Genomic DNA, 19,349 nt, shown 5'->3' on the forward strand with positions numbered 1-19,349 from the left:
TCTGTGTAGGGCTGCATTTGAAAAGTGCTCAAAACTCAAATTAGTATAAAATCCTCCAGCCAGACACTTTGATTCCATCATGCTAATTTTGTGTGACCTGCACTGGCTGCTAGTTTGTATCTGGACTCAGTTCAAGGTGCTGTTGTTAACCTTTAAGACTCTAGATGGCTTGGGACCTGGGGACTTGTATGTATGTTCCTTCCCACATGCTCCAATCCTCATATGAGGCTCCGATCCAGATCCTTTGACCTTATGAGGCACAGCTGACAGCAATCAGGACTAGGGCATTTTCTGTGGTGGCACCCAGCCTATGGAATACTATACCCCTGGGCTGTTTAACAAGTCCTTTGACTACATTCATTCATTTTTAGTGGTTAGCTGCATTTGAATTATTACTTCAAAGAATCCTGGGGCCTGTAGTTTACCTCTCTCAGAACTGTAACTCCCAGCGCCCTTAACAAACAACAATTCCCAGGTTTCGGGTGGGTGGGTGTGCTTAAAGGAATAGTGCATAAACAGCTCCTAGCTTAAGATGAATACCAATACAAGTTCTATGAATTTCAAGCTAGTTTTTCCTTCTCCCTTCCATCCAAGACAATGAAACTATGGAGAACTCATGTTGTGACATTTTGGTTGATATTAACAAGGACACTGCCATACTATGTATTTCGGAACATAATCACGAGATCACATTATTAAAGACTTGGGCATTTAGAAAACAGAAAAATCCATTTTACAGATCGGCAGAGAATCTGTAGCCTGAAATACATGTGCGAATCCATAGCAGAGAACTCAAAAAGCCCCTGCAGAGCGGTCAAGAAAGTGAGCCAGTTTTCACATAAACACCCACCCATATATCCGTCAATCATTCAGACCCGCCCCTCCCCCGCGGCAGTAAACGGCGAGCTTTCTTCCTTCGCTCCGCGGCGCGAGCGAACAAGCCAATCAGAGTGCTCCGCCGCCTGCCGTCATCACAACGGCGATTTCGATTTCGCCGCCTTGCTGGCGTGCGCGTGCGCGCACCCACACGCCTGCGTCCCTTACCTGGGTTCATTTGCCCCAGAACGCATGCGTGCCCAAGGCGCGCATGCGCAAAAGAAGGGGGAGATGGGGGAACCGCTTAACTTTTTAAAAGGACGACCGAGCGGGGGCGGGAAAAGCAGTTTTCGCTTCTCTGGGCCACACCGACGAGGGAGGGGGGGGGACAGACTCCTGAAAACCGGCCGGGCTAGGCAGTCAGGTAGCCACCCTGAAAGGTGAGTTCACCTCTTGGAGCCAAACGCCTCACAAGACACACCTGTTGCATCTCCTCACACATTGGCGGTGGGCGCGGAGAGATGCAGGCAGAAGTGGCCACGGCTGTGTTGCGGATAAAATAAACACTGGGCGGATCCAAAGTGCAAGGAGGCTCTTTTTTAAAGGTGGACTTCAGTGGGGGGGTTGGAGGAACCCCTCCCTCCCCCCAAAGCCTCGGAAACATATTCACCTGTAACCACGTAGCCCAACGTATGCAGTGCTTGGCTTACAGTCGCCCGTGTGTGTTAGCCGAAGGTTGGGTGGCTTATTAGCCTTGCCGCCCTTTTCCTGCCCCTGTCTGTTTCCAGCAGCTGTTCAGCAAGGGGAAGTTTTTGGCTCGCATCAAGCGGGGAATTGTTAGGTTTCCCTGCTCGTTTCCCAGCTGCTAAAGGCCTGGCACCCAAACAGAAGAGAGTCGCCCAGGTTGGAGAGGCTCAGGTACTTAACACACGATGAGTTTGTTCTTCAAAAACTCACTGACACATCCTTAAACCTTAAAACTAAACAGGAATAAGCATAAATAGGTGCAAAAACTATTTATTCCTTGATCAGTATGCCTTAATCTGTTATAAGGATGTGATGTTAACTTGTCTTTTAGGAGGATTATGTTATTTCTTTCAGAAAATGTGTATACTGCTTGATTGTAAAAACAACAACAACAACAACCCTCAAAGTGCTTTACAAATGATAAAACCTTAAAATTGAGGGGAGGGGAAACAACTCTACTTTAAAACAGACAAAAGTTAAAATACTAAAACAGATTACAATTACCTTGACTTTCTAAGCATAGTGATTCTTCATAATCTTAGACCTATTCCATTTTTCTCCCTTGGTGTTTTCCTAATATGTTCTCAAATGAAATATCTTTATATTGAAATTTTGTAGCCAGATCAAACCTTCTTTGCTTATGGTCTGAGGCCTTTGCAAAAATTCAAACAAAGATATACAATAAGTCATTTATAAATAAAAATGTATTATGCTATGGATGTTAAACACACTCAATATAAGCCAGAATCAAGGATAAAAGGAATAAAATAAAGGATAATAAAACCATCACACCAGGGCATCATCATTACTGTTTATACCTATCTCTAAAATCTCTCCTTCTCTGATACTTGTGAAGCAGCCAGTGCAAAAAGGGTCATGAGAGCTGAGTTAACCTGGCTTCCAAGTGAGAAATGGTAGGTTGGGAAGCTGTATCAGTGGCAAGGGCATGAATGCAACTCCTTGGGTGCATGTCCAGTATGATTGGTGGTTATCTTATGTTTTAATTGTATTCAAGGTGTGTTTGTTGTATATTTCTTTGGTATTAATATGCTTCTCACTGCTTTAGGTTCCTTTGACCCGAAAAGCAGTATATAAATGAACGACAGCATTACACCAGAATTTCTGAAGAAATACTGTGGGGGTTTTTTCAGGAAGTAAGGTGGAAAACTCTAGAATCTGAATTGAGAACTGCAGCCATTTTGTTGAGGCATAAAGCAGAGAAAGGGAGAAAAAATGCCAGTTCTGAAGCCTGTAGTAAAAATGAAAGTGGACGAACTCTTTTTGCGCTGGTTGAGTGATGCCTCAACTCAAGTGATGCTCAAGGACTGCTTAAGAAGTATAACTAACAAGGAGAAGATTGAAATCGGTAGTGGTGATGCTCGGAACAATGAACATTTTCTTGGCCATATAAATTATGTCTCGAAGCAAAGCATGCTGGGGAATTTGATGTCTACTTTGACTACCACAAGCCCTCCTCATCTGTCTACTGCTCTCCCACTGGGGACACCAACAAGCCCAAGGAGCTTTTCTAATATTCGAGGTAAACGCAGATCTTCAAGCACCAAAAGTGTAAGTGGTTTTTTGCTATTTGGGCAGGTAAGCCCATTTAAGCACATTTAAGATAAGCTATGAATGTTTGCTTTATAGTACTCACCAATTTTTGTCATTTTGGACACAAATAAGGGCTGTAAAGGTTAGTTTCATCTGCTGTGAGCTACACATGGTTTACTAGTGCAATGAACATTTAACCCCAAATCAATAATAAAATGGCCTTGTAGGTATCATAGAGTGCAAGAATCTTCTTTGTTTTTTGGGGGGAAAATCAACCTTTTAAAATAAAATCTAGATGTGACTTGAGCATGTTGGTCTGTAGGAAATTCCATACAGCTGTTTTCCCCCATTATAAACTGGAAATGAGGGCTCATCCAGATTTTCACTTGTCCTGCTGCATTCCCCTGGGGAAACCTGATCTTTACCAATGAATTGAACCAAAGGTCAGTTGGTTTTTTTGCAGATTGATGTTTGCTCCAATTCAGTTCTATAAAGAGCACATTTTCCCTGGGAAAGCGGTGTAGCAAACTGAAAAGAGCTGCTCAGGCCCGTACTTTCTAGGCATGGGAAAAGCAGAAATCATAAAAGTATCTTATGGGGGAAAATAGTGACTATTATGCGTGTTTGGTGTTACTACAATTGGTTTTGTAACAAACAATAGAAGTGACTTTTAAGTGCTCAACCCTATAACTTGTAAACATTTAGGTAGCGAGGTTGTGGGGTATCGGCAGTTGTTCCAGCATATCACTAGCAGACATGGAAATGCTTATGATGAATCACTAATATGAAATAAATTTCATTGCTGATGGCAGTAGCACTGGGTTGCTTCCAACTGAACCTTATTCAGACTAGGTTAATTTCAATGGGTCTAACTGTCATGTTTATTATCACCAATGTGTCTGCTCTTGAGCAGAGCTAGGGTTGACTTCCACCTATTGTATTGGATGTCTCTCAGGCCTTGTCTTCTGTCTTCCTTTATTGTTATGTTGAACTTCAGTTTTTTACACTCTAGCAGAGCAAAGAACCTAACAGCTGTGGCAGTATTCAGAATGCCATGCAGCTGATACCATTTCCTCAGTTCCTTCAGATATGAGCTATTTATAGCCTGTGGATTTATTTATTGTAGTTGTCAGCACTTGCTCCCTTGTATGGCACCTTGCATCAGCTGTTAATGGTCTCTGTCTAATGAATAGCATACCAGGCATCACTGATGGTACAGAACCACAAGCATGGCTTCATTAGTGACTTTGTTTTTAATGAACATTCTTTGCTTGTTAGGGCTTCCTCCATTCACGAAGGACTTCAAATAGTGTGGAATGCTGTAAATGAAAACCAGAATTAGAGCTTATTTTATTACTATGTCTACTGTTTCTAACTGTGGTATTCACATATTAAGAATGATACACTGTGAAATAATATCCCGAAACACTCTTTGAAATATGAAGTGCCTTGATTTCATGGACTGTAGTTTTGATATTTATCTTGTAAAAGATCAGTATGATGATGATTTTATGTAGAGCATTTGTACCTCAATCTTCAACTAAAAGGGTTTCCAGGATGGCTTACATGCAGTCAATAAAAACAAGGCTGTTCCTGCCTTAAGGCTTACAATATATAATATAAAAAAGCAAAACACAAGGGGGAAGGGACAGGAAAGGAAGAGGAAAAATCAAACTCAAGTACTAGTTCTTAAACAGTTGTTTTTATATTTAGCAACTGACCAGTACTCTATGTTATAAGCTGACAACCAGTTTCATAATGCCACTTTACTTTCTAGGGCATGGGTGGGGAAACTGTGACCCTCCAGGGTGGCTGCAAGAGTACTTTGACATAGAACCCACAGTTCGCACACTGTCTTGTTGCGTGGGGGCAGGGAGCAAGGCCAATATTTGATCAAAGCTTTTTTTGTTTAAATTTCTAACCCACCTCTTATTAAGGTCCTGAGGAGAAACAGTAATTTGGAAAAATATAATCATATCTAGCCCCAGCCAATAGAAAACTACTTAATTTTTCTCTCTCTCTTCCAATGAGCTTGTCCCGGAAACAATCAATACCAAAAATGTGCCTCCGTTTTCTCCTTCAGTTTATATGCTGATGGTTTGAACGGTAGCAACAGTCCTGATAGCACCTTGTCTAGTTCTGGTATTGCAGATATCTTGACAAAGTGCTAGGGTGCTGGTGGGCTAGTGGAGGCTGCTTTGAAGCTGCAAATGGTGCAAATTAGTGTGATAGTACAGTGTGTGAGCATTCAAATGTAATCTCTTGGGAGTAAAACCTGCTGATTAGTTACAGTATTCTTGTAAGCGTTGAGGGGCTTATGGGAGGAAAATGCAAAGGGGGAAAATACACAATTGGGGCATGCTTGTGTAAGTATAGAATGGTTATAAGCATATTTCCCATACGCAGTATTTATAAGCACTACATGTAATCGGTCCCTATTCCAGCTATTTCCATGTAATCCACTTAAGACATTTAAAACGGCTCTTGGAGCAACTTACAAACATCAGTACTAAAACAGTCTCCGCTGTCAGACTTACAACCTAAACAAGACATAACACACAAGCAGGTGGATATAGTTGCACTGCTTATAACAGTTATATAGCTCTGTCTATGCAGTTCTGGCTGTTTAGAAAAGAAGCAGCTCCTTGCAGTTCTGACATTGCACAAACTTCTAATTGTGGTGTATATATCTCTTATTTGGCTTGTATTTCCTTAACCTTTTTGTCACTTTGATAATTCCCAATTGTTCTCATAACTCTCTGATTAGATATATTGGGTTTATGGGTCATCTTCCAAGCTTTTGTATTAAAAAAAAAAATCTAGCTAATTTCAACCCCAGCAAGATCTGCACACACACACACACACACCCTGCAATGTTTAGGCTTAGAATAAACCTTCCATTGGAGACAACAGAACGCTTTTTCCCCAAGCCCAATTGCAATGAGAGAGGGAAGGATTAATTGTTACCTCCCTACTTGGGACCCTCAAAGTTGTCCCTTCCCTGTTGCAATTAGGCTTGAAAGAAGCCTTTTTAAAATAGCCAGTATATGGGCTTTTTCAAGCCTAATATCAATGGAGGAAGGATGGGGGGGGGACCCTGCAGGTGTCAAAGAAGACCTCTGCAGACAGAAATGTGTCAATGGGTACCATACTAATGACTTGCCCTGTGCCATATCCAGTTGAGAAGAGTGACAGGAAGCATTTTGAGTTAAACCTTGAAGGAGAGTGTTAGATTGGGAGAAGTGTTCTGGCCATGCTCTTCAAACTTAGGATGGTGGATACTGAGCCATAAATAAGTTTGCGTTTAATTAAAAATTTTCATCCCAGTGGCAATGGGAATTCATACCTTTCTTATGAAATATAGCTTATGTGAACAGTTGTCTTCAAGGGCAAGCATCAAATTCCTGCTAATCATCTTGCTAAAAATAGATCTTCTATTCTTAAAGATACATGTTTGCTATCCCTGATCATCATGCTAAAGAGATCCCAGTGTAAGCAAGAAAAACTGTTGTATATCCACAATGCGGGCGACAAAGCACAAGTGGTAAGCCAAGACAAACTTTGGTTATAGCTCATGGCTTGTTCAGAGCAACACAAACCTTGAGTCTGGTTTCAGATGTAAACTGACTTACCTCCCAATAGCAAGGCAGGAGTGAAGCAGCCACAATTTTCTTGTGCTCCAGCACACTTGCTTATTCATGCTACACTATAGTTTGCCATACCATTACAATCAGGCCAGGCCATAGTATTGTAAATGTTTAGGATTGTGATTTGTTTTTATCAACTTCTAGAAATTAGGAAAATTACATTTTCTAGATGCTGGTTGAATCCAAAAGGTTCTTTGGACAATCAGGGTGAGGGTGTGTGTGTCGACAATTCTGCTGATTTTCCACCCAGCTCTTGCCATTCTGGAGGGGCCCCAAGCAGATTTATAAAGGAGGATATAAGGGCTACATCACGAAGGAGGAATAAAGTCCCATTGTATTAGCAGAACATTGCTTATGGTTCTTAAGTGCTAAGACATAATTTGTTTTTTTCATAATGTATAAACTGTTGTACTTCCAGAGAATACTCCAAGCAGTGTACAGAAATAGAATTTAAAACACAATACTGTTCATAGAATTGTTGAAACATAAAAGCCAAGACTTTTTTTTAGAAGGCTTGTGAGAAAAGAAAGGTTTTCAACAAACATATACCATGTACTTCAACTTACCAAACTAGCATCTTCTATTCATTACTCTATTTCATATAGAGACCTTTTCATATTTCATTGAGACAAGGGAAAGCTGTGCTTGAGCTTCTAAAATGCAGGAGCCCTGCTAGGGGAATGGATATTATTATTATTATTATTATTATTATTATTTTATTTTACTTGATTAACATACAACCACTTGTTTTGTGGGGCAGGGGGATAATATCGCTATGACTACACTTCTGGTTGTGTGCAATTGGTTGGCCCTGTTCTAAATAGTGTCTACATAGTATGTTGGGCATTCTCTGCTCATGTTCTGCAATTCTGGTGCACTCAGCTTTTAAAGCTGCACAGAAGTATTATGTGTGGCTTTTTAAAAGCTGACTTTGCATTCCAGGCTTCCATTCCCTAAATTGCAGTAACTCCATGGAAGCAGCAGAATAGAACGTACAGGAAATGGTTCTGACGCTATAATTAAAGTGAGACTCTGAAGGCCAAAACTGCAAGTTTTGCAGGGCAATCCTATACATGTCTGTTCAGAAGTGTTACTTATATTAAGGTGGTACCTGTGCAATTTATCATAATATAGTTTCCCCCCAAAAAAGCTTTATTTTCAGTAAAAACTTTTTTGAAAGGATTAGTTAAAAAACAAGACAGATTATTTATGATGAATTGCCTTGATATGTCTGTGTCTTGATTTATGTCTATTCTTAAAAGCAGGCATTGAGGAAACTATGCAGTGTTAGAAACTGAGATATGAAAGCTAGGAGCTACCCAGTAAGTGCACCTTAAGCCTAGGTTATGGGCACAACAACGCAATGTCTAGGCACGCTTTTTTATAAGAAGAATACAAGGCTGAAATGAATGAACTGCAGGCCTTAACTTCAGCCACTTTTGTCCGTTGATTTGTCTTGCCAATGCTTGCATTTCTTAGTTCACTCTTTTTTCTGGTAAAGTTTTTCTGAGTTCTTTCTGTGCCTCCAGATTGGATATTCTTTGGTCTTTCATAGATTTAATTCCTTTCCTTGGGATGCCGTCAGAGAGTATAGAACCCAGATGAATTCTCATCCACACTGAGTTCTTCTGTGAATATTTCCCTCCCATTTCTTGGCTGTTTTGTGTTAGATATCTGTTGGAAGGAATCCAGAATTATCTGCCTACTTGTGTGATTATCATATAATTTTGAGCATAATGCCATTTCCTTCAGAGTGAAAGTTGACCTTAAAGGGACCTCTTTTTAAAGTGTCCCCTCCCCCCCTCCCTCCCTTGCCAGAGATGCTTCCTGTGGGTGTAATAGTGAGGAGACATTTTTGGGGTTCACTGAGGAGCGTTTCAGGCCCAATGCCTGGGTCTGGCTCTTTAATGATATTTTGCAATTATAGTTTATATACACAGACTGATGTGCAGGCTTGCTACAAAATGTTGCCTGGCTTTATTTACTTCATTACATTTGGATCCCACCTTTTATCCAGGGAGCTTAAGGTGACATACATGGTTCTCTCCCTCTCCCTATTTCATCCTCACAACAATCCTGTGAGGTACGTTAGGCTGAGAGACAGTGACTGGCCCAAGGTCACCCAGGAAGCTTCATGGCAGTGTTAGAAACTGCACCTTAAACCTAGGTTATGGGCACAAGAATGGAATGTCTAGGCACACTTTTTTAATAACAAGAATACAAAGCTGAAAATGAATGAACTGCAACTAAAATATTATGTTTACTTTTCACATGGTCTAGTCCTTCCCCTGCCCACCCCCCTAATATTCTTAAAAGGGTCTCTTCTCTAGTCTTCATGGAGTAGCTGGAAGTGGGGAGGCAGAAAAAGTTCTTCCTTTCCTTCCACTCTGCAGTTTTAATCTGAAATCTTAGATGCAGTACTGCACCCAGAGCTCAGAAACTGCTAGCGCTAATTAAATTCCCTGTTGCAAAATGTGCATAGAATAATGGGAGTTTTGAACACTGGTTCAAAATGTCACAATTGAAAAGGACCTTTCTCTTGTCTTCACCAGCAGACATCTGTCAGCAGAAAGATGGCAAGAAGGGTCTAGAAGTTGAGTGAGATTTTTAAACAGGCAAATATGCTTTCTTCTGGAAGCAAATTCCAATACAACATGTTTTCAAAATCCTCAATATCAGGTTATCTGTGTGAAAAATATTGGTGCCTAAAATTGACCTCTCAAACCAATTGTGTGTGGGAAAAGAAGTACCGTATTTTTCACCCCATAGGACGCACTTTCCCCCCTCCAAAAATGAAGGGGAAATGTGTGTGCGTCCTATGGGGCGAATGCAGGCTTTCGCTGAAGCCTGGAGAGCGAGAGGGGTCGGTGTGCACCGACCTCTCTCGCTCTCCAGGCTTCGCGCAGCTCTCTGCAAGGCGCGGGAGCCCAGCGCTAGGCTCCCGCGGCTTGCGGAGAGTTGCCTGCATGCCGAAGGCTGGGCTCGCTGAGTTCAATGCACCCAGACTTCGCGCAGCTCTCTGCAAGGCGTGGGAGCCTGGTGCCGGGCTCCCATGGCTTGTGGAGAGTTGCCTGTTCTGGGGGCTGGAGTCAGGGGAAGCTCGGGCTTCCCCTGCCCCAGCCCCGCGCCTGGGGGGGGGGAATAATCCCCCCTTTATTTCCCAACAAAAAACCTAGGTACGCCTTACGGGACGGTGCGTCCTATAGGGCGAAAAATACGGTAGTCGATTCAGCTCCCTTTCTGGGCCTGATGAGATGCTATGTATTCTACCAGCCTCTCCCTCTGTCAAGGAGAAACTAGAAGCAGGCATCAGGATCACAGAGACTCTTTTCTATGCCCTCACTGCAGGGAGACACAAACCTCCAAATTGTGGTTACAGTATTTAGTTGCAGGCTCTTTCTCAACAATAGGTTTTCTCCTCTAGGTTTTAAAACCCTTGACACTCTCTTTCCTATGATGGATCTGTTTAGACGACAAAGATAACACAACATGCATCACCCAAGGAGGGTTTCCTTTCCCTTCCTAAACAGGGAGCTAGCTGGCCTTTGATAGACTTGCCTTTTCCTGCCTATTGCACTGCCATTATATGGAAATGATCAAGCAAGATAATCCCACAGTTATATTAGTTTGCTGGCGAATGAGAGTGACATAGTTTTTCTTGAAGTTCTTTGGATTTTTCAGAAGAATTAGCAGCTGCTTTCCAGTTACTTCAATAACTCTCATTCTACTCAACAGGATATAATTTAACAGGCTGTACCTTCGACAACTTTTCATTGAGCATAAGGAAAACCTTAAAGTTTGTTTTGCATGTTAAATTCTTGCTTTTACAAGCTACTCTTCTGGATTAAGTGAAATCTCACTGTCTGCTAAAGCAATACAGTCACCCTGCAACTTAGAAGCATTTAAGATGTGCACATTCAGCTTTACGTTCTTGACAATTTTTTTATTTTTTTAATTAGAAAGAGGGCATGTGTCAGGGGCAAAAAGAATTTGGCAGTCCCATTGAATCCAATGTATTTTGACTACACACAGTTGCAGCTTTAGGCACACTCTCCAGAATGTAACCCCCATGTAAGTTGCAGGCTTACTGTATAGGGATTGGAACCAGATCCATTCTGCTAGTATTTTACTCTTAAGTCACAAATCTCAGCTATGCTTGTGTATATGCTTGCCAATTTGCTCCCCTTTCAGAAAGCTAAACTGTTCTTCCTGGCAGGGCTATCCCCATTAGCCAACCGCCTGGGATGCCAGCATTTCAGAGTTGTCTGTCCCAGTTATGCTGTGGAGAGAGAGACAGTGCCTGTACTTTTGGCTGAGGTGAAGGCACACAGACTCAGCTCCTTGGCTGGGTGATATCCCTTGCATTCCAGGGGACACGATAGTGATCCTTCTGATCTTGATCAGCTGTCCAGGACATAGACACAGTTGTAAAGGAGAGGAAGTAAACAAGCAGCAGACAGTAAAAATGAATATGAGAAAGTACTGAATGGAATCTTCACAGTGTTCAATTGGGGCAGCCCTGCTGCCCACATTCAATTCTTCCCTCTAATACAAGGCTTCCAATTGGAAACAAACATTGGTTCCTCTTTTCTCCCTTTGCCTTCTCCTTTGCCTTCAAACGTTGCCCTTCAGAAATCCAGCCGCTGCATGTCTCAGATATCCCTCCCACCCATGCCTCTCAAACTATTTTCACTTGCCTCCTGTGATTTCTTCTTCACATCTCCATTCCAACCTAATTTCTAACTTCCTGGCCTACCTGGATGGTAAATGCTTCAAGTTTTTTTATAGTGAGCCCTTTGCTTTGAGAATCTTGCCTAGTAACAGCAACGTTCTAAACTTCCAGAGACTAACATTGGCCAGAATAATGCCTTTTAAATAAAAACTACACAAAAGCATACTGGACATTTTCTTTGACCTAACAACAAACCATTTCCCCTAAAAGATAGTAAGTACAAAAAGAAAAATATTTCCAGAAAACCAGCAAAGTGTATGCAAGGAAAGGCACAGCACCTTTCAACATGCTAGTGTCTCTCATCAACTGCTCAACCCATTCAAAATAATTCATTTCATATCCTGTCTAACCAAAATTGGCCTGAACCATCCTCAAACATCTCTCTCTTACACTGTCAAGTTTCAAATCAGTCTGTTGAACCATTTTCTAACTAGAAGCCATAGAAGCTATTCCCTCCCTGATTTCTCATTATATTAATGGAATGTGATTCAGCTGACTCACTCTTAACATCAGGCCATCACTGATCTTACATAAGAAGAGTGCTGGATCAGGCCAGGCCTATCTATTTCACCTTTCTGTTCTCATAGCGGCTAGACAAGTGTCAGTTGAAAGGTTACAAACCCATGATCAGAATAGTTCTCTCCTGCCTATGAACCTCAGCAACAATCATTATCTACCATAAATTTATATAATCCTCCTCTAAAACCATTCAAATTTGTGGCCATTGGTACATATTGTGGGAGGGAATTCCATAGTTCAACAATGTACCTATGAAGAATTGCTTCCTCGTCCTGAATTTCCTCTATCATTTAGCTTCATAGGTTGTCCCCTAGTTCTAACATAATGAGAGGGGGAGAAAAATGTCTCAACAGGAATGGACACCACTAATTAGCACAGCATCTTAGGTTCAATTCTTGGTTTCTCCAGGTAGGGCTGGAAAAGACTCCTGTCTGAAACCCAGAAGAGCCAGTCAGTGTAGATACAGTGGTACCCCGGGTTACAGATGCTTCAGGTTACAGACTCTGCTAACCCAGAAATAGTACCTCGGGTTAATAACTTTGCTTCAGAATGAGAATAGAAATCGCACAGCGGCAGCAGGCCCCATTAGCTAAAGTGGTATCTCAGGTTAAGAACAGTTTCAGATTAAGAACGTACCTCCAGAACGAATTAAGTTCTTAACCCGAGGTACCACTGTATTACTGATTTAGTTGCACCAATGGTCTGACTCAGTATGAGGCAGCTTCTTAGCTTCTCCAAACCATACATAATTGTATACACCTCTATCATATTCTTCCCCCACTCTTACTTGCCTTTTAAACACACATACACACACTTGTCACAAACTTTCTAGGAAGAATTCAGAAACATTTGATTTACTTGGTATTTTATTCCAATTTATATAGCATGGTACCCAACTAAGTGAGCAACAGAACTTCCCCTTCCTCTCCTCTGCCCCATGACCTCCCCAGATCTTCACTGTAGGGTTGCAGAACCCTCAAAACAAATACACAGGGATGGGAGAGGTAGGAGAGGTCCCATTACGTGGCCAGTAATCATTGCATCCCACTATTTTGTTGGATGGCATTCATAATATTTCCATTTTTGTGGCTGTATATGATATAGCCATTATGTGGTAAATGAAGATGCACACACACAAATTCAAATCCAATGTGTATAAATTACATATCAATATTTAGGGTAACCAGGGTACAAGAAATACATTCATTCAAATGTGTCAGAAAAATAATAAAGGATAAAGGGTAATTGATTGCCAAATAATAACCATTATTTATTGTCATGTCAATGTTCCCTCTTAAAAATATCCCCCCCCCAAAAAAAAAAGAGTTAAGCTTTTTATTTTTATTTTTTGCTTTGGCATTTCTATAGCTGCTTATTTTTAAACAAGCACGTAGATCCACAGTTTATCTTAAGGTGGCTTTCATTTCTGACATACAAAACACTCAAAGGGCTTTACAAGTTTGGAAGCGCCTGCAAGCCCTAATCCTTCAATAGCCTACTTTGAGACTTGAGCAGTTGTGACTTGCGACAAAAGGAAGGGGAAGAGAGGAAGCTACAAAACCGCTACGTCTGGTATTTTCATGTTCCTCCCTGGTTGGTTTCACTAAATTGGAAGTTACTTTTATTGATGGTTTTGAAGTGCCACTTTTATAACAGGCTTGTGTCTTTTTCCGTACTCTACCATACCATTAAGACTTTGGAATGCATGGAGTAAGGGGCAGGCTCCCAAAGTGACTTTCCAATCTGTGTCTGCAGTTCTAGCCAAGTTCCCTTTTAATGTATGGAGCAGGCTAAGTTGAACTCGCTCTCAGAATAACACAGAAGTAAAACGCAGCTGCTGCTTTAAGTGGCACTGTGTGATAATAGGACTCTGCTGTTTACTGGAACTCAAGTGCCTGGACTGGTACACGCACAAGCAGTATATGAAATCTGAAAACATGAGGATAAAGGAGATTTCTTTACGGCAAGATCCTGATCTACGAAAGGAATTGGCATTGCTAGCTCGGGGATGTGATTTTGTTCTGCCTTCCAGATTCAAGAAGAGACTCAAAGCTTTCCAGCAAGTCCAGGTTTGTTTACCATTATGAGTTTGACTGGACTGTGTGTGTGTAATATTTTGAGGGATTGGGGGGTGTTCATGCTGTTTGAGTGGAAACTAGCCAGATATGCCTTGAACTTTGAAAAGCCCAAGTGGTTTTATTAGGTTAGTTTAAAAACAAATACACTTGCATTTGAATATGGCTACTTTGTTCCTGTTATTGTTGCTACTGTTTGCCTTGAGACATGCTGTTTGCTACACTCCGTTTGTAAAAGGGGGGTGTTGAACAATATAACTTTCCCCAGCATAAGTGTTCCTTTTTTAGCCTATGAATGTGAAACTGCTCAGTAGAAAATAAACAATTAATAGTCATTTGCATACTTATCTATCCTGGCCACTTGCATAATGAAATTCATTTTTAAAGTTCATGTCCAGCATCCTGTTATAAATGTTATCCAGTTCGTGTTATAAATAAGTGAATGTTATTTCTCAACTTACCATGATTTTCTACTGTATAGTATTGTAATCTGATCAGGAGAAAATACTGACCTTAGTTGCTTATAATCAGATATAATACGTTGATGACTACCATGCATTTTAATGTTTAATCTTTTCACCCTGCCTTTCACCACCCTGACAAAGCTGTATTTAGTTGATGCGAGCATCTTCAAAATTGCATAGTTAGACAGAAAAATGAAATTTTGTCCTCAAAGCTAGGAATCTAATAACCATCTTGCTTTCAACTGGAGGGCAGCTTGACACTGGAAGCTAAATTGCTAAAGTCTACATTTATCTTATTCACATCTCTCCCACCCCTTCTGCACTTTCAGAAGTTTTCAGTTTTTGATGTTTTATTGTGTTTTTAATATTTTGTTGTGAGTTGCCCAGATGGGCAGCATATTAATAATAATAATGCCTCATTTCCTCACACAGGTATCAGTGGAAATGTTAATCTGCTGAATGCTATTCTTCCCAACTTACTAAGTTGGAGTAAATAGTGATGCATGTGTGCAGGCATGCAACTAGGGTGGCAGAATCCCCAACAACCTAGCCTTCCTGCTGCAGCATTTTATACATATATGGGTAGTCCCAGGGGTGTTGTTAGTAAGTGGCCCAGAGGGCTGAAGTTATGAAACGTTTGCACTGGGCCTGGATCTTCTGTGTCTCCCCCTTTGTCAAAGCTTTGTTTATAGGGCATTCTGGACAAGTTAAGATAGATAGTTGGGGAGTACTGGTGTTGCACTTTCTGGCTTGCCTAGCCATCCTGTAAGCAAAGGAGAAGAGGGGGGAGGCAAGCCCTTCCCACTTGTGCTCAGTAAGCTACAAGGTGTGGGGAGGGGAGTGACTATGGAGTGGGGAGGACAGCACACTGAATGGTGGGGGGTAGTAAGCAGGAAGTTTATTGGGTGAACATGAGCTAATAATTTTCTTGTAGCCTGTTATCTGTCATCACCATCTGAAGAAAACTGTTAATGTGTATATTCTTTTTCTTGTGTCAATCTATTATTGCTGGTTGTCATGTGTGAGCAATAATCGGCTAGTGGCAGGGTAGTTGTAAATATATGCAGTGACTGGATTGGGTGAGGAAGGATGTATATGTGTGATAGAGGGTCAAGGGGGTCAAGTTACATGTAGGACAAGACTTGTAGTTTTAATTAGTATTGATAGCAGCAGACCTTGCCAAAGATTGTGTGGTTGGGACAGAGGGTCCAACCCACATTGCAGTGTACTGGGTGCAGAAAATCCTCTCTGCCTCTGTCTACCCCCACTCCTAGCATACACCAAACTATGATGGGACAGCAGGAGCCATCTCAAATTTGCATCTACACATAAAAGCTAACGTGCAAATTCATTTATTGAGCCTTTGCTCTGAGTCTCTTAAGAGACTAGTAACACTTCTTGACGGGGCAAATAATGTTTATAGAAATAAGCGAGCTGTGGTATTCATTGCTGAATGATTGTTATTCAAGGCGCAGTAGTGGATTTCCACAGCCTGCTTCCATTCTGGATCCTTAGCTACTGACAACAGGCAGCAAAAGTTTACAAATTTTATGCAAGAGGCACAATACTGTGGGATTTTTTTTGCTACTTTCTTTCACCTTCATGAAAAGAGGAAGAGAGGAAAATCACATCATTCTGTGGGCCTTTCCTGATTTTTTAAAAATATGCGAGTGTTACTCCTTGATTACTTGAGAACTAACTTTTTGTTCTGATGAAGTAGCATTTCCACGACATTCAGATTTCAGTAGCATGTTGCTGGAAATATGCTAGGAGTACTTTCAGCTGCTGTGATTTAATGGAAAGTGCTTTTAGGATATGGCTTAATCCAGTACATGGGTCCATCGACCAGAACCTCAGTGCAATTACTTACCTCCAGTTTCTGGAGTGATAGTGTAGATTAAGTCAAGCATGGAGTGAATTCTTGCTGTGGGAGGAGTCCATCCAGTAGGGCCCACCATCTGTGAGTGTCCTCCCTGCAGTCTCTGATTAAGAACTTGCAGGACAATCAGCTTTGCTTTTCTTTTTTCTTTTCTTTTCTTTTCGAGTGTGAAGGAAGTTTCCTTTTAAAAGAAGTCCAGTGTTCCTCTGTTAGGAAGCTTGAAACATTTTTGAATCTGTTTACTGCACCACTGAGCTACTTTGTGCTTCAAATATTTTAAGGTGGAAGAGAAAGAGGTGTGTGTATGTAGCATATATATGTAATGTGGCCTTGTGTATATATAATTATATATATGCATGAGGTAGAGAGTGAGATGCTCCTACCCCTTTTTTCCTCTGAAGCCACAGCTTGAAATGTGCAAAGAGGCAATCAAACGCTTGTAGCTTGACAATCCCTCCCACTTGTGGCTTTGGGTTGCCCTGTGCTGGAATGCTGGCCTCTCTTATGAGGTCACCTTCATACCCCAGATTCTGATCGCTAGATGTAAAAATAGCCCATTTTCAGGTTTTGCTTGGGCGTATGTGTGTTGCAACCACAAACTCTTAATATAAATATAGACCTGCAAGCTCATAATATATTGGGCAACTGTCCCTTCTGCTGTTGTAAGAACCACCTCTCTTAAATACAAAGATGTAGTCAAGAAATATTTCTGACGTTAGGAGGTAACATGTTATTGAGTTGCAGGGTCTCAAAACCTTTTTATTTAACTTTTTTAAAAAAAATCATTATATTTGTCTTTCATATAATAACTATTGATCTAATGTCAGTGAACATTTGCCTGTGGTTTTTTCTTCCAAATTTCTGAATGAAAGGCTATTTTTCACTCGAAATTAATTACTGTATATTGTTTCTGCATCTTCTAGCAACTCTTCCCTCATCTATGCTATTTCAACTTGTTGCCTGGGTCAGGAGTTGGGAAACTCCAGACTTGTGGGGATTTACTTCATTTTTGCTAGTACCATGAGGCCATTCAGTCAGATATTGGTGCAAAAATTGGTTCAGAAGGGCAGACATATAATTAAAGAACAGAGTGCCTCTGAACATATGCTTGGACCAGGAATTAGTTTGCATTCCCAAAACTGAGGTCACTGAGTTTCCCCCAACTTTGTTTCAAGCAATACATACTTTTAAGGTTTTTTTTGTTAAGCACTTGAAACCAGAACACTTGCCCACTGTACTACACATCACCAGAAATCTGCCATTGATCCTGCTCTATCTTCTTTCTGCCCTTGTCTAGACCATTAACTTTAATTACTGGGCTGGACTAAGTGGGTAGTTGCACTACAAGCATTGCCATTACTTTATTCATCTTTTCTGGAATTGTTTTTAAGCTGGACTCCTGCATTTGTTTACCTGGAAGCAAGCCATGTTGAACTCAGTAGGAGGACTTCTGAGTAGCCATGTGTAGGATTGTGCTGTGTGTGAGAATCTCTGAATTACCCGTTGCTTGTGCCAGTAAACTGTGTAGTGTGTGAAGCATTTCTTAAGTAAATAGGATTATTATTTACTGTTTACTGCAGAACTAGTATTACGTGGCACCTATAACCGTGCCAGTTCCACATTTTGAAGCGGTTAAGTGGGCATATATGGGATAAGGCACTCCTGCAAGTAAACTTGTCCCAAGCTGTTAAGCACTTTATATACTAACACCAAGACCTTGAACCTGGCCCAGTAACAACCAGTGCAGATCTCTGAGTAGAGGTGTCATTTAAAGTTACTTTTTTTTTAATGTGCTTTAACAGACCCGAAGATTTTCTTAGGAAAGAGCAGAATGTGTTATAATATAAAGTGCTGTTGCAGTCTCTGTTGCCTGCCAATACTATCACAATGGCTAACAAAGAATGTGTGAGGAGCACTGTTCGGCATTGTACTCTTGCATGCCTTCCTGTAAGAATGCAGACCTCTTTTTTTCTAACTCAAAACATGAGTCTAAGTCTTCAGATTCATGCTGGAGTACATTCACTTGAATCAGTAGTACACTTTTCTCTCCCTCCACACCTGAGTAATAACTGGTCAGAAAACAAGTTTCACTCTCTGTGGTGGCTGTTGTGAAGAAACAATTGTTTAGATGTGTGCAGGCTGAATCTTGCTGCTATCAGAGCTCATAAATAATTGAAGGAAATTTTTTGTTGAAACCTCACAGTATTTTCTGTTGTGGACATTTAAAACAAAGAACATCTACAGTGTTGTCCCTTGGCAAAAGAGTAATGTACAATATTTGAACAAAGTTATTATATTGTGAAGTTCTTGACACCAAATCTAAACTTGATTCAAGACTGAGTGTCCTAATAATAATCTGTTTTTGATATAATGTTGCTCCAAGCCTGTGCAATAGAAGTTGCATGTTATGCAGCTCATAAGTATACATGGTCTATTTTTTAGCATTTTTTGTATTTATTGATTTCTTTCTTTGTTTGTTTATTAAATTGGTTTAGTGCCCTTCATCTGAAGATCACAGGGTGGTTGGCAACATAAAAATACAAAATGAGAACACAAAATACATAATAAAACAAAAGCATTCAGGAGAGCATTCAGCAAATGGGGAGCCACCTCCGAAAAGGCCCAATCTTGTGTTGCTACATTCTGGACCTCTCATGGAGGAGGCACATGAAGGAGGGCCTCAGATGATGATTGTAGGGTCCAGGTCAGTTCATATAGGGAGAGGTGGTCCTGAGCCATTTAAGGCTTTATATGTCAAAACCAACACTTTGACCTTTATAGGACAAAACCAACACTGCAGCCAGTGCAGTCGGGCCAGGATCCATGTAATATGCTCAAACCATCTTGCCACAGTAAGCAACCTGCCTGTTGAATTCTGCACCAACTGATGTTTCCAAACAGTCTTCAGAGACAACCCTG

At 41.0% G+C, this 19,349-nt stretch overlaps 1 protein-coding gene across 4 annotated transcripts in view; it reads left to right on the forward strand.

Annotated features, from left to right (window-relative positions):
• The first annotated feature begins 1,109 nt into the window (after positions 1 to 1,109).
• PPP2R3B (protein phosphatase 2 regulatory subunit B''beta) overlaps positions 1,110 to 19,349 on the forward strand; it is a 37,033-nt gene continuing 18,793 nt past the window's right edge. The window contains exons 1-2 of one of the 4 annotated variants that reach the window (XM_082220109.1): positions 1,110 to 1,256; positions 2,630 to 3,132. In XM_082220109.1, the coding sequence (XP_082076235.1) occupies positions 2,797 to 3,132 (336 nt within the window). In that variant the 5' untranslated portion in view covers positions 1,110 to 1,256; positions 2,630 to 2,796. Of the gene's footprint in view, positions 1,257 to 1,380; positions 1,735 to 2,629; positions 3,133 to 13,451; positions 14,082 to 19,349 lie in introns of those variants that run through there. The other 3 variants (XM_082220111.1, XM_082220110.1, XM_082220112.1) reach the window with 3 other exon arrangements.

The sequence above is a fragment of the Podarcis vaucheri genome (genome assembly GCF_965113315.1).
Source record: "Podarcis vaucheri genome assembly, chromosome: 4".
In the NCBI taxonomy this organism is placed as follows: domain Eukaryota; kingdom Metazoa; phylum Chordata; class Lepidosauria; order Squamata; family Lacertidae; genus Podarcis; species Podarcis vaucheri.